The following is a 25,647-nucleotide window of genomic DNA, read 5'->3' as shown; positions in this document are numbered from 1 at the left end:
TCATTGATTAGTCCTACTACTCATCAGAAGTTAATGTGGCAAAATCTGACACCATGTTCTACAGCTCTGTAGCATGCATTAGCATGATGTAAAATACCTGTGCTAAATCCATTACAGTACAGCTTTTAGTTTAGACTATGTATTTTGACTGAGCTATTTCAGTGCGCTTTTGTTGTATCAACAAAATGTTGATATGATTTAGTGAGCTTAAACCACTTTTGCAGCTGTTTCTGTTGCTGTTCACAAAAGTAAATGCCCTGTTTCCTTGTAGTTAGTAGCTGACATGGTACATTGAATATATTCTCAATAACAGCAAAGCTGCTTTGTGTCCACATTACTGAATACAGATGAAAATTACCAATTCGCTATGCATGAAACTGTGGTCTGTGATGGTTTGTCTGTTTAAATGCAGTGTAAAGGTCAAAACCAAATCTGAGGTCTAGACTCAGAGGCATTAAGAAACTGAAATCATACATCTGAGTTTTTAAGTGCTTCACTGAAGCTAGTCCTAGATATATTTAGCAAATAACGTCTGAATTTTGTGAAGTGTCCCAAGTGTCAGTATATCCCAGTAACACAGACTCTGATCTGCTGAAAGATAGTTATTCAGACATCAGTGTGCAAAAAACCCCTTTCTTTGCTTTAAACCCCTTTGATCCCCCTTTTTTCTCACAGTTCTCTAGTACATAGTTCCTATTCTTACTGGCTTCACTGCTTTAGTGATCTGCTGCTACATCGCCTTTTATCTTTGAAGACAGTGGACTGCTATCAATACTAGTGAAGGGGGACTCGCTCGCTGTGAATGGAAGTAACCTGTTAGAATTTAATGTCTCCCAGACATCCTCTGTAACCAGTCGATGGTGCGATTCATCTCATCCAAAAAGAGGTTGGGTGACTCCCACCAGAAGCCTCTGATGCTTTTAAGTGAGATGGGTGCCGGGATCCTGCCCGCCGCTACCAGAGAAGCTCCTCTGGGCGCAGGCGGGAAAGCTTTCTGGGGAAAGCGGCCCTTGCAGCAGGGCCTGGGGTGCCACCGGGGAGCGGTGGGACTGTGGAGGTCCCAGGGACAAGAGTGGCCACCCATTTTGCTCTCTGGGACTCGACACATCACACAGATCAGCACAAGCTGCCCGGGCCCTCCCGTCTCTCCGGTGTGGGAGCAGCTGCCGCTCGGGCTGCGCTTACAGGGGTGATGCTACTCCACCTCCTCTGAAGGTCCCTGGAGGATGACTGCTGGAATGAGATCGCTGGAACAGAATGGATGCTTCAAAACACTTAATTCTTCACGACAGATGTTATTTATTTAGGCAGCTGGTGCTAAAACAGTTAAATCAGGTAAATAGCCTTCTATTAGAAAATACTGAGTTACTGATCTGAAAAATTCATCTATTATACCCTCTGGCAATGCTTCTTCCGATTCCCCTTGTAATTTGTTATTTTTGGGTGCATATACATGCAGTCAATTTGTGACACATACATGGGCTGTCTGTGCTTGTTCCTTGTCATTGGAACAGGGGTGGAAGAGCAGGGAGGGTGAATTACGAGACTACTTAAAATCCGTTTGCAAAACTGCGTTTTCTGTTTCCACTGAGATGACGAATGTGTTCTCCTTTTTATTTTCTAACACGGTCTTTAGAGCCAGCACGGGTGTGAGCTATTAGATGGTTGTGCCAAAATTGCTAGGCCTGCATAGGTCAGCCACAGAGAGAGCATGCTTTGGAATATGTTTGGAAGCGCTGCAGGCCCTGTAATCTCCGTGTTTTACTTCTTAGAGATGAGGATTTTGAAAGGCATTCAATTCTTCAACACTCAACTTTGGTGAAAAGTAAAACCTTCAGATGCTGCTGTTCAATTTGTATGTAAACCAACCCATTTAGGCTGTGTCCTGGTTTTGCCCGGGCAACCTGGAGCCATTTTAATTTTGTTGCCTGTAAAAGAGAGAGACGTGAATGTCACATAAGCTGGACTGTCCAGTATGCAGAAGTATGGTCCAACTTTTCAGAAAATAATATAACACACATCTTCCCTTCTTCAGCAACAAGACACTGCAACTTTCAGGACATGCGGAATATGTGTTGGAGATTATAGAGTATTTATAAGTTTCTTGAACTTCTCAATGGAGTCTTTATAACATGTCAAAATATTTTTGAAATGTATATTAACCAACCTTAAGTTGTGCTCATCTTCTGTTACTTAAACATTTTGATAGCTACAAACCAGACCACTGCTTCCATCTGTATTTATATAGATGGTTTTTTCAGCTCTCTTCTTTCCAAACCTCTGGTCATTTTTCTTACTGGATCTCTCAGGTGTCACTGTAAGATATTTTGGGGGGGGGGGGGGGAACAGGGGGGGTGGCTTAGTAAGAAACCCAGGTCTGAGGAAGGCAAACTCCAAGTTTTGGTTTTGATGGTCTGTTTACCAATGCTGCATTTTAATCCATTACTAACTTCATGAGATGCGTAAAAATGCAAAAATATGCAAGTTGCTTTGTTTTTGTCTTACAGGGCACACCAGCAAGTCGAGTCCGATACAAAGTAGATGTTGTCCAGTTCCCTTACAGCGCCAGCATTTTTGATGTGGAGGAAAACTCGGGACGTGTAGTAACCCGAGTAAACCTGAATGAAGAGCCAAGTACAGTGTTTAAGGTATGAACTCGTATAACTGTATATTGTCAGGAAATGTTGCCTCCGTGTGATGGAATTCCTTTTATCTTAGTGTTTCTCTGTGTTGCTTTATATTGCATAGAAAAATGTGAATTTTTTGTTTTGTCTGTTTCTTTACTTCATTAATTTCTTCCTGGCACATGTTTTGTGCCTTTTTGATTTCAGAAACTTCTTGAATGGATGTGATTGCTACTGCTAGGAGGGCAGAAAGAAGAGGGAGGCACTGAAGGAAACTTTAGTTTTTGAAAGTTGCCTTGCTGGTCTCTGTTTTCAATATGGCTGTCAGCATAGGAATTTTGTGAGAACTTTGTAAGAATGGTGAGATATCTTGTAGAGAAAGTTACTGCGCAGTTGGGTAGTTTGGGACTTCCTATTCACAAATGTTGTGATGTAAAAACATTGGCTTTTAGGAGACTTAAATTACTATTGTGTTGTTATTGTTCCCGAAGAATCTCAAGTGTAGTTAGTGTGGAGTAAGTTATGATTTTAATAAAAAATATTGGGACATCTCTCCTCTCTTAAATCCATGAGTGGAGGGGGTAGTTGAAAATGAAAATTAGAGTGTGTCAGTAGGCAAAAAAAATGTATCTATAATATGTGGGGGTTTATATGTAATTTCCCTACTTGGAAACCGCCCACCTTCTGTATGGTCATTAAGATGTGTTTTGTTTCTTCTTTCTGTTATTTGTATTTGAAAGGAGGATTAAAGAGAGGTTTATCTGGATACTTTTCCATTATAAGGAATAAAGTGGTGCACTGCACTAAGAATTGGAAAACATCAAGTGCTACTGTGAGCTTGGGTAGCATTGAAATTCTGTCACTGGTTTAGGAACTTAAGACAATGCTAACTTGAGTTCTTTCAGTTTTTAACTAACGTAGTAAAACTCAAAGGGGAAGAGAGTTATCTCTTGGGTAATATCACCAGAGTGTAGCTTTCCTGCTGTTGCACTTCTTATTTTACTACTCAGTAATTATTTTGTGTGGCTGCTATCTGAAGCTGTGATACATGCAAGTGATGTGCACATGGACAGGGAGCATTTCTAACTGAAGGCTGCTCTATATTAGGGCAGTCCAATGGTAAGTTTAGCAGAGCGTTACTTTTCAGAAAATATGGATAGTTCTGGAAGAAGCGCAGAAAAGACTCCAGAAATCAGTGATGTGAAGACTTTGAGTTGGTATTTACATCTAGACCATTGGGACTGTATCTTCTACCGAATCTTCTGTGCATTTTTCCAGTCAATTTTTAACACACTCATACTTCCTGAAATTGCGATATCTTGCACTGTTGAATTCCTTAATATATTGGCAGAAAAAAATGCCTTCTTTTGTTTTAAGCTGTCTCTTCACCGACCTATTTTGAGAATAGCTTGGACTCGCAGAAATGAGTTGAAAACCCTTTGCTAGAATAAGGTGCTGACCTGCTCCATCTAGTGACCTCCTGAAATAACGACAAATTTGGAGAGAGAGGAAACTGGAAAAACTGTCCATTACTCTGTTTTCAGTGGGCTGGTCTCTCATCCTTTTGCTAGCAGATAGTTTACTTTCAAGTGAAAGCTGAAAACAGGTGAACCTATTTGTCCCATCAGACAGGTACAGATTAAAGAAAGAAATAGACATGAGTAAAGATAGATGAACAAAAGATTTATAATAATCCGTCTTTGGAGAAGGTCATCTGGTCTTGCCCATGTTTTAGTATACCGAAGATCTCTTTTCTAAGAGGATTTTTTTGGAGGGGAGGTAATGTTATTTTTTTTTTTTTGTTTTGATATTAAACCTCAGTTTTAAATATTAATGTCAGCAACACAGAATTCCTACCTAGCACTTTTTCTGTTTTATTGGGAGTTATAGGTGTTTTTTCAATAAAAATTACTCCACTGCATAAATGTAGAATTGAACTATATACCATTAAAGAAGCTGAAATTGATTCTGGAGTTCTGAGTAAGAACAACCCATGATTAGATGTGAAGGGAATCCTCTGACAAATGTTGTTGAAGCTGGCAATGTGGTTTGGAGGGGTATTTGTAGAAGACTGTGTATTTGAATTCCAGTTTACTGTATTCCTGTAAGTTTTCTAGCAGACGGTTCAGCTTTTGGATGACTGTCACCTTTTTTCCTCTACATTTCATTCTTACACAATGTATGCTTTGCAGTCAAATAAAATCTCATCTGACTTGTTAGACCCTGAAAATACAAGAAGTATTGTTGCAAGTCAACATAAAAAATGTTCTGGCCTATACTAAGAGAGTGGTTTTCTGTATTGTTTATAGCTAGTGGTCATTGCGTATGATGATGGGGATCCTGTGAAGTTCAACACCACTACCGTAGAAATTTGTGTGCTGCAGCCTTCAGTAATTCCACGGTTTACGCAGGATGAATACAGGTAAAGCATTTATTCATCCACATTACAGCTGCTCTTTTTAAAATTGCAATAAATTCCTGTTTTAAAGCTACTCTGAGAAACATGGGCTACAAAAATACTGTCAGCGTGGAAGTGCTTCCCCTGAATATACCTCAACTTTCAACTTTACCTTCAACTTTACCAGCAACCTTCTGCTCTTCACTTCGGCTCACAGAAGGAAATAAGACGCAAAAATAAGGTTTGAACCAAAGCACCAAAAACCTGGTGTACTTAGAGCTGATAATGTATTTACTGACATTAACTCTTCTTTTGGAAATAAACTGGACGCTGTTCTGAGGAGAGAGCAGTCAGCACTCAAGTCCACCAGAAGTACGACTGTGGGAAATTACACGCAGGACTTTTTTGCAGCACTCCTGTTTGACAAAGTTAGGGTGCCAAAATACTTTAGAGTTGCGTCTTTCTCTTAGCCACAAGTTATTTGGCAGCCAGCCATTCCCTAATCATATCAGGTAGTGGTGCAATTTTACTCTCCTAACAGGTTGTCTCCAACTGAAAAGGCCTGGGCGATAGGCGACAGTGACGGTGAGGAGAGGTTTGTTTGAAATTATCCTCTCATAAGCTGTTGAAAATGTCAGTTGTGGATAAACAACAAATTCTGTAGATTGAAATTGTATCTGAGGTCACCAGAGCTCTAGGTTAAGTTTCCTCCAGGCTCTTTGAGTGTTTTTTCATCCTGTACACCACTGATGTGAGACATGAGAGAATTCAGACTTGACCTCTTTGGCATTAGAAGTGCAGATGATAGTTATTACTACAGAGCCATGATTCGATAAAGCTTACCCTCTGATAACTTAATAAAATCAACCCCATTTTCTTAAAATTAAGTTAAAAAACCACAACAACAAAAAACTGGTGCATAGGCTGATCAGTTTGTTAAATTTTGTTATAGAGAATGCATTCATGAATGGTTTCTGATGTTTGTATTGTAATAGGAAGTAATAGGATGAATGCACACAGCCTCCTGGTATCAAGAAGCTATAGCCTTGCTGCAATATGTGCTCTTGATTCAAATGTAGCGACATAATCGGTATCAAGAATATAATGGGTTAAGTACTGCAGAAAATCAGAAATTGGATGGAACACTATTGGCTTCAGTAGACCCTAATGAGAGGACTTGCTCACCTATTTTAAATGGTCTAGAGAAAAATTCATGATGTGCATTCTGTTTTTCCTCATGATAAGGGTATTAGCAGTTTGAAGGAATGCCTTAGAGAAAATGAAAAACGGCGCAATACTAATTTTGTATTTAATGTTGAAACAGAAATAAGAAATTTGAAAGAGCAGTGCAGAATTGCAAACTTTTTGTGATAGTGCAAATGATAATCCATTGCTGAAGGAATTTTCTTCAGAAATTACTCCTGCTGCTCCCTATATTTTATTAGTTACCTTCAAATGTATGAAGTGTAGTTTAGTTAATGTAGCAAAAAGTAGACCTTTAAAGAAAAATGTTTCCATTTGTTTCTGTAATTTCAGATACCATGTGAATGCTTGCGATTTCTGAATAATACCTAACGCCTTTCTGTAATAGACTTAACCTTCTGTGTTGCTATTTCCAAGAAAAAATTGAACGGGTCCTGTTTGTGTAGCTGTGAGGGAAAAAAATCTGTAGCTGTGTTTAATGGAAATGCATCAAAATATGGTAATTATGAGACCTTTCCAAGATATTCCACATTTTGGGTAAATTATAGAAGCTAATTTTCCTAGGCTCGGGAGCCAACCAGGGGGCTGGAGCCGCGGAAGAGACTCTTCATTGCTAGGGCCATACTTAGTAATGCACTTTGTTTCCTTTTCCTTTTATAACTTTATTCCAAATGAGCTTCATCTGTAAGGAGCTTGTCCTTGAGCCTCATCTGGTGATGAATGCGATCCCAAGCAGCGTGTTTTGGGAGAGGCCACAGTGCTAGACCGCTGGGGCGGAATCCAGCAGGAATACTGGGAGCGTGGTGTGGTCCACCTCTGCCATGCAGAAGAGGTATCTGCAGTTCTCACGTCAACCAACACAGAGTCTTTGTTTGCAGGATTGTGAGAAGAGGCTTTAAGGTTGAGGAGCACAGGCAGAGTTTGCATTGCCTTCTGAAAAACGAACCGAGCTCACGCTTCCTGAGGCCACCTTGAGCTCCGGTTTTATCCCAGGAGATGAGAACTTTATTTCACTACAGTGATGAAAGCTTACAGTAAGAAGTGGCTCATATCCCCTAATAACCTTAGTCTGCAACTGAATAACCCCTGTTATCTTCTCCTCTTTGCGAACTCATCAGGATTAGCTGAATAGCCTAGTTTCTCTTTCCAAAGAAATAGCACTACTCCATTCTTGGTAAATTCCTTGATGTATACCATCTAAAAAAACTCTGAAAATCTTCTGGGGGCAGCAAAGGCAGTTACTCATTTCCTTCAATGTCAGAAATTAAATGAAAACAACCCCATAACTTTCTGATTCAGCTCTGAGACTCTCTCAAACATGTTGGAGCAGGACTACTTTTGATTCCTCAGGTTTTCAGGGACTGTCACACTCTGCAAACTGCACGTCATGTTTGGTTTCTTGACAGCAATGCAAGCTGAAACTGGCAGGTTTCATATAACCTTATTTTTCAGTTGACAAAGTCTATCTTTAGGGTAAATGTCAGCACGGAGTAATGGTGCTGCTTGTGAAATGATAAACTGTAGGATGTGGATACTAGTATTTCTGAAGGATTGAGAATTAGTGGCTTTAGAGTGGATTAGTATTGATCTTTGCTTGTGTAATTACCATAATCTGGATGGTTCCAGCATTGTTTTCTAGCTGTTTTACAAACTTCATTTCTGTGTATTTAGAAGAAGGTCACAGTTGAACAGCTTTACAGAATAAAGGTGCCTGCGCAGTTGCAGCATGTATTACAAATCAGAAATAAATACAAAAAATAGGAGAGAGGGGCCCAGATGGCATGATCAAAAAGGCATAGCCGTGCTAGGCAGATAGGGAGATGAAAGTGCAACTCTGCCTTGAGCTGCTGGTCTGACAGCTCCCAGCTCTCTGCTCTGTCAGAAGTACACCAGGGTCTCTGCTTGGACTCCTGTTCATACTAAGGGAGGCTTTGATTGATTCGCGTCCACATCTTAAAGTGACTTCTGCAGGAGTCAGCAGTCACAACAAGAGGCAGAGATTTGCGTTTTACTCACCGGCTCTGCCTCTGCATTAATTCATAATTTGGGGCAAATTAAGTGATCCCTTTTTCCCTCCATCATCTTTGTTTGGATGGTAAATTATACTGGAGACTTCTAAATGCTGCTGCGCTATACATACAAAACAGGAAAGGGAAGCTCAGAGCTCTGAGAACCATATAAATACAACACGGAACAGTTGCTTTCTGACAAGTGAGTGGTAAAATCCAGTTCCTTCCTAATGGCTGAGGTAGATGGCCACTGAAGTACATCAGAAAGGTATCTGCTGCAACCAAGCAACTCTTTTGGTGGGACCTGGCAAGTCGAGGCCAAGCACTCCAGCCGCCTGGGTGCAGCATGCTTCGGGACGTTCCTCCTCCACGCGCTCCCACCCTGTTAGCAGCAGAGCAGCTCCGGCCGGTGGGTCGGGAGGATCTGGCCCTGCAGCTTGTGAGGTGCCACCCCGGGGGCTTGCAGGCCGTTAGCAAGGGCCACATAGTCCGTGCCTAGTGCTCCTTGCCCGTGACCATCTCCTGGGGACACCAGTGCACTGCAGCTCCCGCAGATACCTCTCCAGCGCATCCTTAGACGTGAGCCTAGCTGCTTTCACCACACCTGAGCTGGCACTGCAGGCGATCCCAGTGCTCCTGGATCTTCGTTTTGGAGCCGCCGAGTTGAGCAGCGTTAGCGATGCGGATACTTCTCTGCTTGGATCCTTGTCTGTCCTTGTCGTGGATATTAAACAGGACTTTGAGAGAGCTGACAGCAGCTGACAGTCCCTGCGAAATAAAGTGTTTTCCAAACCAAGCATTGTTCACTTGTTCCACAAAAACGCAAAGTGTGAAGAGGCAAAAATCAGAAAGAATCAAAGGCCTCGAACACGCAGACATTTAATTGTAGACGGCTAGTCCACCTCGGAGCCCACTTGAACTTTTGCTGCCAGGGAAGGACGCTGCTGCTGCTGCTCTCCTCGCTGCATCTTCCTGCAGGTGCTGGGCACAACAAGGGCCTGAGGAAAGGGGTGCCAGCCACACGGCACGTGAGACTTACTGCATCTCTGTCCAAAACAGGCTGTGGCCATTTGCACAGTTTATTAAGGTTTTGAATGCTGACTTTGATCTCATTCTGCTTAGTGCTGGCAAAACAGCCATGTCTCTGGCAATAAATCACTTGCTTGGGAAAATCAAATCAGCTGTTTGGAGTGCTCCTTTACCAAGCTATTATTTCTCTTGTCCTGACGGCTCCACCCAGCTCACATCTTGATTGAACTCCAAAGCAAGAAAACGATCCAGAATTTTCCATTTCTTCCAAAAAAGTAATGGCAGCACTTTCATTTCTTAATTAATGGATCATAATTAGTAGCACTATGGAACAGTGGGGACCAGATGTGAAGTGAACCTCAGATGAATATAAAGAGATTTTATTTTTTTTTTAGCAAGCCTGTCCTCTTTTTGAATATGTTCTCATTTTAAAAAAGTAAAAGCTCGACGGGACTTGGGATCTTTTTCTTGTTTTGTTAATTAATAAATATCACGTCCTCTGCAACTAGAAGGTCATTGCTAATAGCAATGTGCTGCTGTAGCAGGAAATGAAATGTTAACCTAAAGCAGCATCATTGGTTCCTAATTATTGCCTGTGGGCACATTAAACAGGTGTTCAGCCATTTCATAGCAGAAAAAGGAAAATACGGGAAACTTTTAGCTTCTGTTAGTATTGCATTATAGGTCCCCAACCTGTTTGTAAAGATGTGTCCAGTTGTACGGTAATCTGAAGTTTGGTTCTAATTTATGAGGAAATATAGGAAATTGTGAATTTGAGGCTATTACTTGATGTAAATGTAGTGTGGCGTTTTATTTCTCTACTAGCAACAACACTCTACCGTGAAAATGTGTTCTGGTTAAAAAGTGAGATTTTGTGACATGTGGAGCTCTTGCTCACTCAGTGGAAGATAGGATGTAATGTTTTCCACTTAATTAAATCCATCAATACTGTAGGCAGATATCATCCAAGTGAGTAGCTATGTATCATAGGATTTCACAAAACAAAATTATGGAGGCAATTGGAAGTGTTGTTCCAAGAGGCTTTTGCCAGTTCTCTGGTTTACTGCTCTTTAGTCAGTTACTCTCATTGTGAAATAGGTAATGTGGAATCCTGCACAGTGGCTGTGAGGGTATGGGTGGCATTTCACATTGGAAATATCTCTAATTCGGAGCTTCCTTCAAAAAGGTGCCATTTGGCACTGAACAGCATCTACAGTGTTGTGAGTGTCTGCGGCCTTGTAGAAACAGCTGTGCTTTTCTGATTATGAGTATCCTACTAATTCAGTTATCCTTCTTTACAGTGCATGAGAGAAAAATACAAATATTAAGAGAAGTTAGTTATTCCAGGGAGAGGAACAGCTCACTCTGTATGTGTCTTAAAAAATCAGGAGTGCTAAGTTCTGTTCAGAAGTGAAGACAGCAGCTGAGAATGTCCTTTGTTCAAACCAAGAGCAGAACAGGGGAAATAAACCCAAACCATAGACAACAAGGATTTGGAGGTGAAGGGAACATTTTTGGGTTGTAGGCAACAGTGAGATTACCAAAGCTATTTTCTCACTGATTAACTTATTTGTCTATGACATGTTTCTATGAGAAGTAATTTTTGAAGGTGTAAGTTGTTTACTGTAAGTGAAATTGCATTATTCAGGGAATGGGCATGCTTCCTAAATGAAACCACATGCTGAAGTGTCAGGATATAAACTTCTGCCTTAGATGCAGGTGGGTTTTCACCAGGCTGCTTATGAGCTGTATTTCTTTAAGCTCCTCTTTACTTTTTTGTTTTCTGTTTGGAGCTCACTGCCATTTTAAGTAGCTCTCAGTTTGGGGTTCATTTCCCCTTTCTTGTAACAGGAGCGTGCAGGATTTTAGTTTTCTCCCTCAAAAGTAGTTTATTTAACAGTGGTGGATTTAGAGCATCCATTTGGGTACTCCTTTTCCCAGGATATTCAAGTCTTACCACTGCTGCTCCTGCCTTTCCCATAATGGAATTTACATTTACATGTTATGAATGAAAGACATGAGAGAGAGAAGTGAAATACCACTCTCAACATTTTGGTTGCAGCATTTCTGAGGTGGGAGGAAAAATACATCAATGTTTTTCTCAAATTGAATCTAGAGGAATGATGCATGGGTTCCAAACAAGCATTTTTAAATTACCTCACATGTCAATGGCAGCTTGGCTTCAGGAAAACACGTGTGATGTTGCCTTTGGAATGGATGTTTTATGGTGGTGGTCTCCTGGTACTTATTTGGTTTGTAATAAGAAATAAAAAAGCACACTTTAGTGTGTGGTTATAAAAGTTAGGATATTAAATTATTTCTACAGTAGATACTGAAGCATGGTTTGCCATTGCAAAATTAGTGAACAAGTTAGCAGACGAATACAGTGTAGCAGAAGGATCACCTTTTTTTTTTTTTTTTTTTTTTTTCTGGTTTTCCTCGTTTTAGTAGTGCTACACTGCATTTTATTAAAATCTTCTACTTTTTACCAAATGAAAAGGAAATTCTAATTTTATGTTGCCTTTTTTTTTTTTTTTTTTTTTTAATTAAATATTATGATGAAATGAATCTAGCTGCATGTTACCTGGTTATCCCAGAAGAGGTACGCGCAGGGTCCAGGTCCGTGCAGGGAATCTGCCTTGCTGTGCTTGGTGAGGATGAGGGTCAGAGCTTTCAACACCACGTTGCGGTTTAATGAAATGTAGAACTAAGTCACTCTGGGAATGTGAATATGAAACAGAAATAATACACAACTGTGGTATTAAACCTTCTTTCAGTAGCATATTATGAGAGCCTAAAGCCACAGCGTTATCCTTGGTCTTAGAATTGATCCTATCAATACCTGTCTTGTCCAATTCAAGTATGTGAGAGTGTCCTACATTGTGCTTGATGAGAATTCTTTTTCTCTTTTTTTCTTCTGCACTAATCCTGACAGAAATTTTCATGTCTTCATGTCTTTAGCTTTAATTTAGGAAGATTGGTGGGATGACACAAGCGCATCGTGCCTGATGACAGAGAGTTCACAGTTACAAAATCCAACATTTGGTTTAAACAATAATAGGTTATGACAGGGGTTCACTGTAACAGTGTCCAGACTCCCTTGTTTTCTGTTTTAGAGATAAATACCATTAAAAGGTCAGCATGTCTTGAGCCAATTCGAGAATTGAGACAGAAAGTGAGAATATTAAGTACAGCAAGGAATACCTGATTCTTTTCAGGACACTTGGAGATAAACTGCTTGAAAACTACATCTAATTAAGAAGAAAGTATCATTTTCCAGAAAAAAGGAATCACTGTCTGTGACAAACTGTTCAGATTGTTACAGTTGCACTTACTGGAAACTGAAAATTTGAGCTGTTGATCAATTATTGCTCTGAAATGTGGCTAGGTCCTTCTTTTTTTTGAGGGCGCACGGAAAGCCAATATAGTCCAAATGCATTGGTGAAAGGATTAGAAGAGCTGCCATCATGATGTTTACTTCTTGCTTTCTTGTTTCTTTGCTTTTTGTTTAGCTGCACCAGTTAGTAACTTGTACATTTTTTTGTCACATATTTACAAACTCAGCTGCATAAACAGACCAATGTAAGAGTTTTTATTTGTAGAGCTTTTATTAGCTATTTTAGTTTCCATATAACTTCACTGTTAGCTCCCTTCATTTTAGACACTCTAGTGTTCTGTCTATACTTTTCTCCAGAAAAATACATTAATTCAGTTGTTTTTAATGTCTTACATAACTTCTCTTTAATAGAAAGCATCAGACAGACAAAAAGCCTAATGAAGTCACTTCGCTTGAGGAGTTGGATGAAGAGAGTGAGGGCAGGAATGGGTACGCTGCACAGAAACATGTTCAGATAGAAGAGGGTGGAATAGCTTCAGGTAAAATACCCTTGAAGGTTAAAAGTAGCTAAGGCCAAAACATTCTAAGAAGGTGTAATGTGAGGGAAGGCAGGGAGACAATTTTATCAGGAGGAGTCCAAATGACATTTTAATCAATTTGAGCTAAGAATCTTAGCAATGTAATTAAACAAAAATAAATTAAAAAAAAATTAAGTTCCAAGGTACACTTATGGGCCTCCGTGAACTAAAACATAATCCACAGAATACAGTCAGCTGAAGTGTCTAATACAGAGTACATACACATCACACTATAAAACTTCAATACTGAACCGGTTTTCCAATTTATTATTGGGTTTGCAGGTTTAAAATTTAATTTTTGATTAAATCTCTTGTTCAGTTTGTTGGAGATAGAAGGGTTTCATGGTGAATTTAAAGCAGATTGAATATCAGGGAAATTGAAAAATGGATGAGAATCTGACATGTTTAGCAAAGGGAAAAAAGGAACAGAAAAGAGAGGAAAAGTTAAAATTTCACTTTGGACATCAAAAATAGTTACGCCCTGCAATGTATTTGATATGTGTTCAGTCTCCATTTCCTCCTCTGATCAAGATATGGATAACTGAGATATAGCAAATTAAAATACATTATTATTTTACAATTTGTGTCCTAATTGTGACCAACCTAAATTGCACATTGCTGTAACGGTTGCAGAAAAGTATCACGTGAATGAACGAAACATTGGTATAGAAATATATTTATTTTGTCATGGTCAAAAGATGGTTTTGCAAAAGAAAGTGTTTGGGATGAAAAATTAAGGCTATGGGTAGAAAGTTGCAGCGAGGCGGCTGTAGTGTGTGTTAATTGCTGTTTACCCTGTTTCACCCTGTCATGGTTTGAGCCTGGTCGGCAACCAACCCCCGCAGCTGGTCACCCTCCCTTCCCCCTCCCCACCTGGGAATGGGGAGGGGATTAGAGGGGTGAAGGGAGACTCACAGGCTGAGATAGGAACAGATTAATAATGGCAATAAAATGAGAACAATGATGATGATGATAGGAAAAAAATAAATACATAAACAGGCAATGCACAATGTAATTGCTCCCCACCCACTAACCAATCCCCAGCCCGTTCCCGGCCAGCGACCCCGAGATACTAAGATCCCACAATCGCAATCCCGGAAGCGAGAGAGAGAGAACTCCTTCCCAACCACCCCTCCTCTATATAGTGAGCATGACGTTCCATGATATGGAATATTTCACTGGCCAGTTTGGGTCAGGTGCTGTGGCCGTGCTCCCTCCCTGCTCCCTGTGCCCTGGCGCACGGGCAGGACATGGAGAGTCGGAGAGTCCTTGAAGTCTCAGTAGCAGCTGAAAACATCAGTGTGCTATCAGCATTCTTCCCATACCAAACCCAAAGCTAAATCCAAAACACAGCACTCATCTAGTCCCTGAAAAGGAATATTAACTCTATTTCAGCCCAAACCAGGACACACCCTAAGATATATAGGGTGCAGGTGGATTATCACGTTAATGCATGGAGCCTTCTTACATTCGGTGGCTTCTTACATTCAGTGACAGTATGTGGATACCCATGCATGTAGGTACTGGGGTGGGGGGATATTAAAAATCACATATTTGGGCAGGTGTTTTGTTCAGAAGCTCGGCAAGTCACAGTTCCGTTTATTTTGAGCAAGCCAGCACTGGGCTGTGGGGCAACGGCGTGCCAGTCCCAGGCAGGTGACAGTGACAGAACTGTGCTGGCGGGGAAATTACTGTATTGGCAGTTGCACTCCGAGGCTCGGTAAGGTGTTGCAAACATTATCAGGCAAAAATACCTGCAGACACTCTGAATCTTAATCGCCTGTTGAAGTCACAGCTGTAACTTTGCCTGTCACCATGCTGATGGTTTTCTAAGCCTTCTCTGGGTAGCTTGGGCTGGATTGCACTGCTTTGCTAGTGTCACGTCTTCTCACAAAAATAACCAGCCTTTATCATCCAGTAATGCAAAGTTAATGCATAAAAATGTTCTTGCCCATCCCCTAAAATGACTTCAAGTGGTATGTCTACCACTTACTAATAAAAAAAAAAAAAAAAAGCGCTGCTCTTGTAGAACTTAGTCATTCAAAAATTGGAAAATAATGAACTTATCCCCCAAGAAAGCTTATTAGAGCTTGTAATGCAGGATAAAGAACAGTCTATTTTCAGCTGAATACCATAGTCTTTTGCCTGTTCACTTCTGCAGAATTCAGTAAAATGTTCTTAAGAGACCAGCTGTATGTTTTAATTCAGCTGATGCATTGCTCCCGTTGAACCTGATCACCCTAGTTAAATCAGGGAAATGAAATCAATACTGGGGTGGTCCTCTGTCCACTCCCTCTGTAGCCTCTCATGGCAAACTCAAAAGCCGCTTGCTAATTGTTACTGATTTGTCAATTCATTGAATTCAGCTATGTCAGAGGGGAAGTTACAAGGCCATTTCTATTAAAGGAATGTACTGAAAGTGTGCTTCAGACGAAGTGTAGGCTTCGTCATGAGGGTTTCTGTTCGAATTATATACCTTTAAAAGAGCAAGAAAACAACAACAACATAAAAAATGATCTTTGTTGTCCTCACTGGCCTGCATCTCTGACCTCATCAGAAGAGCTACAGCTCGAAGTGCTTTCAGATTTGGCAGCCTTTTTCTCCTGTCTCTAGGATTAACCTTTGCATTTGTAACATGCACATTAATAAGCATTTTATAAAACTGGTTTTGCAGCTTAATAAATCAGGTACCAATAATGCATTTTATTTCTAGTGCTGATAGCACACTAGAGGCAGAAGTGTGGGAGGCTGAATGATCTGCTCTGTGCATGTGTGTCTGAGTAAAAATGAACTTACCATCGTGTTTTTCTGCAAAAAAATCAGGTCAGTGTTTCAGTACAGTCACTATTACGTGATCCAGTGCGGCTCAGCCTGGAACAGTATTTTCTCCCCATTATTTGTACAGTGGAAGGCCTCAGGATACTCAGAAGAATGGAAACTTCACCATGCCAAGTGAGATGCAGTGTTCTAATTTAAGACAGACTGGGCCCTCCACAGGAAGCAAAACAAAATGAGTAAACAAAGCAATGGAAGATGTTACAAGAAGGGAAGGAACAATGGATCTCAGCCCTATGGGCCATGGATATGGTTTGCATTTGCCATCTTTTTTACAGGTGCTGGAACCTGGAGCATGAGCGGTCAAGCCAGCAATAAGGTGCCATAACTGGATTAAGCTGAGAGCAAGAACTCAGGAAGAGCAAAAGAAGTATAACCCTTAGGGCAAAGTAAGGGAGTAGTCTGAGAATCTAGGGTCAGGGTGAAGGCAGTCTGAATAGCAGCTCGAGGGAAGAGGCAGAAGTATAGGTAAACTTCTGTCCAACATTCACGTAGGCAGAAGGCAGTTGCTGCACAAAGGTGCAAAACACAAAGACAAGTACATCATCTCCAGGGCAAGAGGTCATGTAATAGGCATCTTCACCCAAACTACCTGGGTCTCCTCTTTTTTTTTTTTTTTTAAAAAAAAAAAAAAAAAAAAAGCAAAACAAAACAATAATGAATTATTTAGCTGCTGAAATTTTTAAACTTAATTCTGTATATCCGGTGTCATTATCTAGAACTTTTTCTAGGATGTTTAATATTCATCCCAAAGGAGATGTTTGTAGGACAGAAAACAAAGTCAGATTGTTGGTCTCTTGGGGTGTGATGGCAAAGGTTTGGGTTCAATAGTTAGGACTGCAACCTGGGGTTCCAGCTTTCTGTGCTTAGAATGGGAAAATGTGTTATGGGGTGAAGTATTTGAAAAATACCTGGAGGATAAAAGAGGGAAGTCATAAAATATTCTCTGAAATGAAAGCAGGTGTAGATTTGGTCCAGAACTTTGAAGATCAGTGCACAACTGAAATACTCCTTAAAGTCTACTCCTATTTAGGGACCTATCTCAACATACCCTCATCTGTCTTTTATTCTGCTATATACAAAATAAGTTTAATTTTTTCTAGTGGAAAATATCTGGATATTGATAGCTTTAATAAAGATTGCCTTTATGGATGAGTGCAAAAATGTCCTTTCACATTTATTTTTTCAGTCGTGTGAATAGTTTTAAGCATGAATTCAGCCTTTATTTGCTGTGATGAAAATCTGAACGTTTGATTTGAGATTAACTCAAGTCTCGCTCCTTGTTGGAATTGTTTAGATTGCCATTTTAAATACATTAGCACAGACTATTCATTCATTCTGAAGTAGTTATAGTTTCCTTGAAAAAACAGCATCTCAAAATGTTACTCATAACATTTTCTGAGGAGATAGCGTTTGAACAATAGAAGAGGAGTGAAGTAACTCTTTGCTGCATCTCAGGAGGGAAACTAAGTATTTATACCTGATGAAACTATGCTGAAATGAGATGCTCAGTTTTCAGTGTTTGTAGGGTACAAAGAACATGAGATACCCATGTGTTAGCAGTGTAATCTTTTTTTCTTTTTCTGACTTGACATGAATTGGTGCTCAGTGAGTCAGAAACAATTTACTGAATGCTTAAAAGATGTGTATGTGTACTTGGGTTGCAGTTGATTTCCTGAAAAGCAGCTTGGCTTTTAGTGTTGAAACGGGTTGGCAGGAAAACTTTTGGATCTTTCTGAAGAGTAGAAATTTCTGTGGAGGAGGTTTTAAAGTGCTTGCTGTTTACACGATAGAGGTTTCTCCGTGAATTCATTTTTCCTGTGTGCATATCTGAGTTTTCTTAGGAGACGCAAGTAATATAAAGGAGCTATTACATTCTAAATTTTACTTGCAGATTATCAGTCTGTGGTGGTTCTTGTGTTTCTGTTATTTTCTACTTATTATTCCTTGCTTTTCCGTTTCTCATCTCAAAGAACCATTATATCTTTATATTGTCACCTCTTGTCAATTAGACTTCTTTTTTTTTGCATTTGCAGAGGCAAAGGTTAAACCTTTGCCTTTTTAATATGTCTTTCTGTAATAACAGATCCTCTCACTTTGTCAGCCTAATAGACGGATGAAACTGCTAACCTGCAGTATAAGTTTCAGTGATCTGCTTTTCAAGCGACTGGAAGATAACACAAATACTTTTGTTCAATTCTGCAGACCCCCGCCAGTGAGTGAAAACGCACCAAAAGGAACTGTGGTTGTAGTTGTTACAGCAGCTGCCTTGAACCAGACAATTGTATATTCAATTATTTCAGGAAATGAAGAGGGTAAGTACTAATATTTTGGTCTTAGTGGTTATGCTGAGCCTAGTGCATGAATCAGAAGCCTACAAGAAACAGTGATTAGAAATAAAGCTGCTGAGGTGAAATCCCACCTCATCTGTACAAGCAGGGGGGACTGCCATTATCAAGCCCTTAGAGATCAGCTAAAGATCAGATTACTTAGCAGAATTACAGTAAGAATTAAAATACAATGACATTCTCAGTGATGTGAAAATTCACATTGGTGCCACATGGTGTGAATCCATGGAGTACTGAAATAGAATATAAATAGCTTCAATGGAGTTGTACTTCATGCTTAGAAATCTGTTTTAAGGCATTATAGACTTTACCATGCTGTAGCCACAACTATTAGAGCCTGATATTTAAACAAAACATCATTCCTGTGTTTGCATCCTTCTCGGGTACTCTCCATGATCCACCTTGAAATCTCAAAGGCAAACTACACTAAATTATTTGGAGGGATGGGGACAAATTCCCCATCCTATCCTCCGTTTCGAATGGGCTGTTTGTCTTGTCTGCTCTTGCCAATGTGTCCTCAGGTTGGCTATTCCAGTAGCAGGTCAGGTTCAGGTGCTGTGCTCCCCTGAAGACAACTTCAAAGAGGAGTTACGTGGGCTTTTAGAGGCCTGAGGGAGGGATGGGAACAACTTTCTGAAGAGAGTGTCAGAGAATAATGTCATCACCAAAACGGAAGCACTTAGGCATTAAAAAGAAAGTGTTTATGTGTCTTAGAAAGTTACTTCTGTTTTTGCTGGATTTCAGGTGTGTTTGCTATTAATAACAAAACAGGCGTGATCTCACTTAAAAAGCCTCTGGATTATGAAACTGTGAAAAGTTACGAGCTTCGAGTTCAAGCAGACTCCTTACAAGTGGTACGATCCAACCTGCGTGTCCCTTCCAAAAGTAAGTTTAAAAATCCTTATTTTAAATTATTATTTTTTTTTAAATATACATATGTATTGTTATTTTTGGAGGATATTGATAACTGCACTCTAGCTAGTGGCCTTCTTCTGTTATCAGGAATACAGCGGTGATGATGGTACGAGAGAAGCAGAGAATGCATTTGTGGATCTCTGTGCTTGCCTTCCGTACACGGAGCTGATCAGCCTTGAGTTAAATCCTCACAAATCATGTCAGTGTTACAGAGTTGCAGGTCCCACTGATACAGGCAAAAGTCGTGTTTGTATAGAAGCAGAGAGTTGAAAGCACGAATTGGAACATTTTCAGTGTGATTAGGGGTTTTTGTGATGGAATGTCACAGTTACTTTTTCGTGAACATACTGTACATCCCAAATACAGACTTCCCCCCTGCTGGGCTGGTAACATCGCAGCAAATGTTGGGATGCTGCCAAAAGGAATGGGGAACAGACACACAGCAAGGGTGACAGGAAGAAAACGACTCCTTCGGCACCCCAGAGGGTCTGTGTGGAGTTTCTTGCAACCCTGACCGAGAGCAAATGGGAGGCAATGCCCTGCTGTGCCAAACGCAAAAGGTTCTTTGCAGCATCTCTAGGCAGAAAGTAGTTTATTTACAAACTGGTTTGCTTTGGCTCTGTCTCATGGGAAGGGTTTTCTTTTTCCCTGTAAAGGTTTTCTTTTTCTAATAAAAGTAATTTGAAAGGTCTTTCGATGATTGTTATCACCTTCCCTGTGAGGAAAAGGTCTGGGAAGTCTGGCTTTCAAGCATCTGGTTCACTCAGTGTCCTATCCCATCCTATACAACCATATTTAAGACACAGCCTGGCCCTAATTAAAAAAACAAACCTTGTAACAAAAAGTATATAGGTACATGTTTTTATACAGACTGTGTTTGTTGTCTTTTTTTTGTTTGTTTTTTTTTTTTTTTTTTTTTTTCTGTATTTTTGTCTCTGTGGGTCTCATTTTTTCCCTGCTCTAGCTAAGGAGCATCATGAGTGCAATGAAAATAAGCCCAGGGTGGTGGACTATTGCACTGAGAAAAGGGCAGTGAGGAATTGAACCTTTGTTTAAAGCCTATGAAAGTATTACCTCCTTTCAATTTCAAATTGAATATAAGTTTATTTTAAATCATTTTTCTGCCATCACAGTCACTCCAGTACGAGCTGCGGGCCAGATCTGTCGCAAGTGTCTGGAGCTTTTTTCTTCTCTGCACTTCCACCACTGTTAATCGTAGAGCAAATCTTTTAACACTGGAAAACAGGAGGCTCGTCCTGACCAAAAACACCCTCATGAATGAATAGGTTGAGGGGAAAACTTCAGCCTCCTTCATTTACAGATGTCTGTCCAAGAGGTGCTGCTCTACCATCTCATTGCCTTCACCCTTGTGTGAGCTGAGGAATCCCCAGGAGGCCAGGCTTTGGGTACCTGGTGTTTACTGATGGGTGTGGATAATGCATTCAAAAAAGGACATTGTGTTAGCATTTTGAAGCCATGAAATACAAATGGAGTTCAAATTTACTTCAGACTTGAGTTTTATGCCAAAAACCTATATTTAGTTACTTGACAATCCAGGGAAGACAGGCAGGGGAGAGATCATAAGCAAAATGCTGGTACCAGACTGTTCCTAAACGTCAGTGAGATTTGGGCACCTAACAACATGTGTACATAATAAAACCTTCTTACATTTTTTGGAAGCCCCTGGTGGTATAATGGGCAATTTTAGTTCGAGTGTATCTTTTAAAGCATTACTGGCAGTATGGTGCTGCCACGGACTTTGTTTTGATCTCTGTTCCCAAGCTCTGCACGGCAAGCTAAGGACAAAAAAAATTCCATCGGTCTTTCATCTGTCACTGATGCCAGACTGTCACCTTTCCACCTGCCCTGAGATAATTCATTGTGCCTCTGCCCAGGCACAGAGAGCAGCGGGCAAATTAAGACTCAGAGCACAGTGTGATCCCTTTTTCTCCTTTGCTGCAGGGAGAAGTGAGCTGTGTCAGCTTTTCTGCCTTTGCTACTCACTCTGGGTTCTCTGGCTGGCGTGTTGGCAGGCAGAGAGCTGAAGTGCCATCCCCTTATTGTCAAAGGTGACAAAATTGTTCCATTACCAGACAGAGACTTTCCCACGCTGCAGATTGTGATCCATAGAGTTAACAGTCTGAGGGCTACAGAGGAAGGGCCACCTGTAACTAACTGGACTGATTCTGCTGTCCTTTTTCTGTAATTAGTCTTCTAACTGTTGTTCTGATGGCTCCGATAATAGCCATGAATATTAGGAAACCCATCTCTAGTTTATTTCAGTGCCAGTTTGGTGCATGTGCCTAAGCGTATTATGTATAGATTAGAGATAAAAATTCAGATTTTTCAGGATAGTAATTTAAACAGAGTGCAAGTTGGTTTCTTCTGTAAAAAGATAGTACTGTAGAACCTGACTGTGATACTGAAATTGGTACTTCATGAAAATTTGCTTACAGATTTTGAAAGTTCTTAAAGATATTACACTTAATGGGCTTAAGTGTTTGGGAACATGCCATAAAATTGGGTGATAGACTATAGCCTCAGACATTGCACAGGGGGTGGCAGTTAAAATACATTCATCCAGCTTTCCAATAATACCCACATAACCAGCAGAAGATTTTTGGAAATTGAGCATGTATTAGCACAGATGATTCTTCTTTCTTATGAAAGAATTGAGCGTGTATGTTGTGTAACACATAGGGATTAGAAGTGGTCAGAAGTTTACCTGTATTAACGGCAATGTAAGATTCTGTGTGCTGTTATAGTCACCATTGATGTTATTTCTGGAGAGGGAGAGAAAGAGAGCTAGTGCCCGATGACGGCGTTTCTTTGTGTCTGGGAGAAGTCCAGTTAAGGTTATACCCTGTAAAATGTGGCCAGACCATACGCAGCAAAGAGATAAGGCTTCCGTGCAGCATACAGCTTTTTTCAAATCCTTCTCTGATGTGGATGAACAGACAAGGGAGTCAGCAGTTTCCAGCAGAGGTTTTTTGGCAGACCCCTCTGGTCAGGGAAGCAGTGGCCCCTGTATCCCTCGTCAGACTCACAGTGTGCACTAGAGCAGTTCTCCTGACTGGGCAGCAGTTTTAAAAAGGTGATGGCTGAATTATTTTATCCAGGGATACTTGATAGTGACTCGAGTTTGAATTTGGTCCAGTTTAAAGGAAGACATGCACTTGCTGTATGTGTTTGGAACTCCATGAGTATACAGCATGTATTAGGTTTTGAACATGCACCGTGCTGGATGGATAGCTAAAGAATTTGGTAGATATATATTTTTAAAATACTTTACAAGTATCTGGCTAACTAAATCACTTATGTCTTTGTAATAGAGATTCCTTGACCTCTAGGTTTAATTCCTACATTTTTATGATGTATGTCTTTCCATTTTCTCAGCACCTTTTTCTTTCTTGATGAGTTTTAATCAGGTTAAATACTACTTCCATGTTTCGGGGCACTGAATTGATGAACTACAGTGGAAAGAGATGAGACAGAATTAATGCAGCACTCCGGACTTTGGTGACATTCAAATGATGAACCGCTTTGGAGATAGGTGACTTTGAATGCACTTCTGTAGAATTATGTGACATTGAATTAGTGCACTGCTCTGACACTCAATGGCAATGAGTTGCTGCCAGTTCTGGTGTCAGATACCACTGAATCGGTGACATGTTCTGGAATTTGTTGGCAGTGAATTGATGACCTACTCTGGAGATGCAATGATGAAACCTTCTGGAGCTAGATAACACAGCACTGATGGACTGCTCAGCCACAAAACAATACTGAATTTTACAGAGCTCAGAAGCTAGGTACCAAATTGTTTTTAACTGTGTGCTATTATAGAAGATAATTATATAGATGTAGGAGTTTGAATTTTTATCTGTGCAGTGGAAAAGTGGATGATATTGCATTGAGTGTAACTAAGCTTGTCATTCAGTGATAGTGCCAACTGATAGCGTAGTAATAACCAAATAAATAAATGAGGAGAGAAAGTAAATTGAGATGTCCTTTGGAGTATGAGAATATAAAGTCGGTGACTTAAACCGTTTTTTAAAATGTGATGCTAAATCATGCAAAATCACACTTACTCTCAGCAGAATTGAACTCCTTAAATAAGTTACTTTAACTGAAACTTTATAATACAAAATTGCAGTGCATTTTTACCTCCTTTGAATGGAACAAGAGTTAGGTTTTCTGGTGACAGTGAATTTAAAAGGTTGGAATTCTGACTTGTGGAATCAGCAACTGGTGATGCTGAGCTTTGAAAGACCTTCAGAATTAATGGACTTCCCCAGTTTGGTTAAATGTAGCAGCGTGGGGTTTTTTTCTGTCTGCTCTTTGCTTCTTAGATTGTCTGTCACAATAGACCATAGTCCAGTGGTAGACCATAGGTCAAATTGGGATTGTGATTATTAGCTTCTAAATAGAAACTTTCAGTTCTCCCTCAGTGGATAAGAAGAGAGAAAAAGAGAGAAAGAGAGAGAAGAAGGCAGGAAGGCAGGAAGGAAGGAAAGGAAGGAAGGCAGGAAGGCAGGAAGGAAGGCAGGAAGGCAGGCAGGAAGGCAGGCAGGCAGGCAGGAAGGCAGGCAGGCAGGCAGGAAGGCAGGCAGGAAGGCAGGCAGGCAGGAAGGCAGGAAGGAAGGCAGGCAGGCAGGCAGGCAGGAAGGCAGGAAGGCAGGAAGGCAGGAAGGCAGGAAGGAAGGCAGGAAGGCAGGAAGGCAGGAAGGCAGGAAGGCAGGAAGGAAGGCAGGAAGGCAGGAAGGCAGGAAGGAAGGCAGGAAGGCAGGAAGGAAGGCAGGAAGGCAGGAAGGAAGGCAGGAAGGAAGGCAGGAAGGAAGGCAGGAAGGAAGGCAGGAAGGCAGGAAGGCAGGAAGGCAGGAAGGCAGGAAGGAAGGAAGGAAGGAAGGAAGGAAGGAAGGAAGGAAGGAAGGAAGGAAGGAAGGAAGGAAGGAAGGAAGGAAGGAAGGAAGGAAGGAAGGAAGGAAGGAAGGAAGGAAGGAAGGAAGGAAGGAAGGAAGGAAGGAAGGAAGGAAGGAAGGAAGGAAGGAAGGAAGGAAGGCAGGAAGGAAGGAAGGCAGGAAGGAAGGAAGGCAGGAAGGCAGGAAGGAAGGCAGGAAGGCAGGAAGGCAGGAAGGCAGGAAGGCAGGAAGGAAGGAAGGAAGGAAGGAAGGAAGGAAGGAAGGAAGGAAGGAAGGAAGGAAGGAAGGAAGGAAGGAAGGAAGGAAGGAAGGAAGGAAGGAAGGAAGGAAGGAAGGAAGGAAGGAAGGAAGGAAGGAAGGAAGGAAGGAAGGAAGGAAGGAAGGAAGGGAGGGAGGGAGGGAGGGAGGGAGGGAGGGAGGGAGGGAGGGAGGGAGGGAGGGAGGGAGGGAGGGAGGGAGGGAGGGAGGGAGGGAGGGAGGGAGGGAGGGAGGGAGGGAGGGAGGGAGGAAGAACTTATATTTAAGGGGAACATCACAAAACCGTGTGTGACGGGATGTGTTCTGCAGTTGGAAGGTGCTGCTCTATAATCTATCACAGAGTGAGCCGCTCCTTCCTCCCAGAAAGAGTTGTGAATTAGTGAGCTGAAGAGGATGTATCATTACATTTAATCATTTACTAAACCAGAAGTACTTCTTGAACAGGAACAGGAGAAGCATCATCTTTTGCCCCATTTGAGCAGTGTCAGCTATTCACAAAGTTTTCGTCTGCATCTTGCTGTCCTGCAGTTTGACACCCAGGGAAATGCGGTCAGAGCGATAACCTTGTTGTGGCCAGAAAGGTGGGACAAGAGGAAGCAGGAGGGTTTGTGGGAAACCAGAGCGGGCAGCGAAGACAAAGTGCTGCCTAAACCCAGTAAGAAAGAGCAGTGGAGAGGTAGAGACAGGAAGGGGTGAAGAGAGGTTTTTGCCACCAAAGTAAGCATGGTCCCAGGTTTATGACTGAAAGCATTAGCGGGCATCTGGTCCCTGTGCCAGAGAGATGAAGCATGCACTGTGGTGGGAGATGCTGTGATCTGGAGAGAAGGGTGTATTTACAAGAGTAACCAGACTTTACAAGAGAGCCAGAATATGTTTTCTTTTGAACACCATGGACAAAAGGGCCCTCCAGATTCCTTGGAGTACAGAAGTGGAGGATTCAGTCTTGTGTTTTCCAGTGTTCACAGTTCCCACCATCTGAAAAGAGCATGTCTTTTCATTCCCCGACTCGGCACACACGACCCTTCCAGCCTGCCGCCGCGCTCTCGCTTGATGAGCTGTTGCCGACAGCGGTTGTCATTTGCTCTCTTACCATCATTTATCGTTGCTGTCTGTGCGCAGCTTTGCCTGCCCTCCGTGGCTGCTCAGCAAGGGAGCCTCCGGGCTGTTCCCATGTCTGCCTCCAAATGGACATGG

General features: G+C 41.2%; 1 protein-coding gene across 14 annotated transcripts in view; it reads left to right on the top strand.

The window, feature by feature from the left end:
* Nucleotides 1–25,647, top strand: part of PCDH15 (protocadherin related 15) — an 862,106-nt gene that overhangs the window by 761,986 nt on the left and 74,473 nt on the right. For all 14 annotated transcript variants that reach the window (XR_006165419.1, XM_042793586.1, XM_042793412.1 and 11 more), the window contains 4 exons: nt 2,508–2,648; nt 4,934–5,046; nt 18,219–18,328; nt 19,106–19,246. Coding sequence is in view for 13 of the 14 variants with exons in the window: in XM_042793586.1 (XP_042649520.1) it covers nt 2,508–2,648; nt 4,934–5,046; nt 18,219–18,328; nt 19,106–19,246 (505 nt within the window). In the remaining variant the exon portion in view is untranslated. The remainder of the gene's footprint in view (nt 1–2,507; nt 2,649–4,933; nt 5,047–18,218; nt 18,329–19,105; nt 19,247–25,647) is intronic.

The sequence above is a fragment of the Tyto alba genome, unplaced genomic scaffold (assembly GCF_018691265.1).
Source record: "Tyto alba isolate M040663 unplaced genomic scaffold, T.alba_DEE_v4.0 Super-Scaffold_1, whole genome shotgun sequence".
In the NCBI taxonomy this organism is placed as follows: Eukaryota; Metazoa; Chordata; class Aves; order Strigiformes; family Tytonidae; genus Tyto; species Tyto alba.
This window is presented reverse-complemented; position numbering and strand designations above follow the sequence as displayed.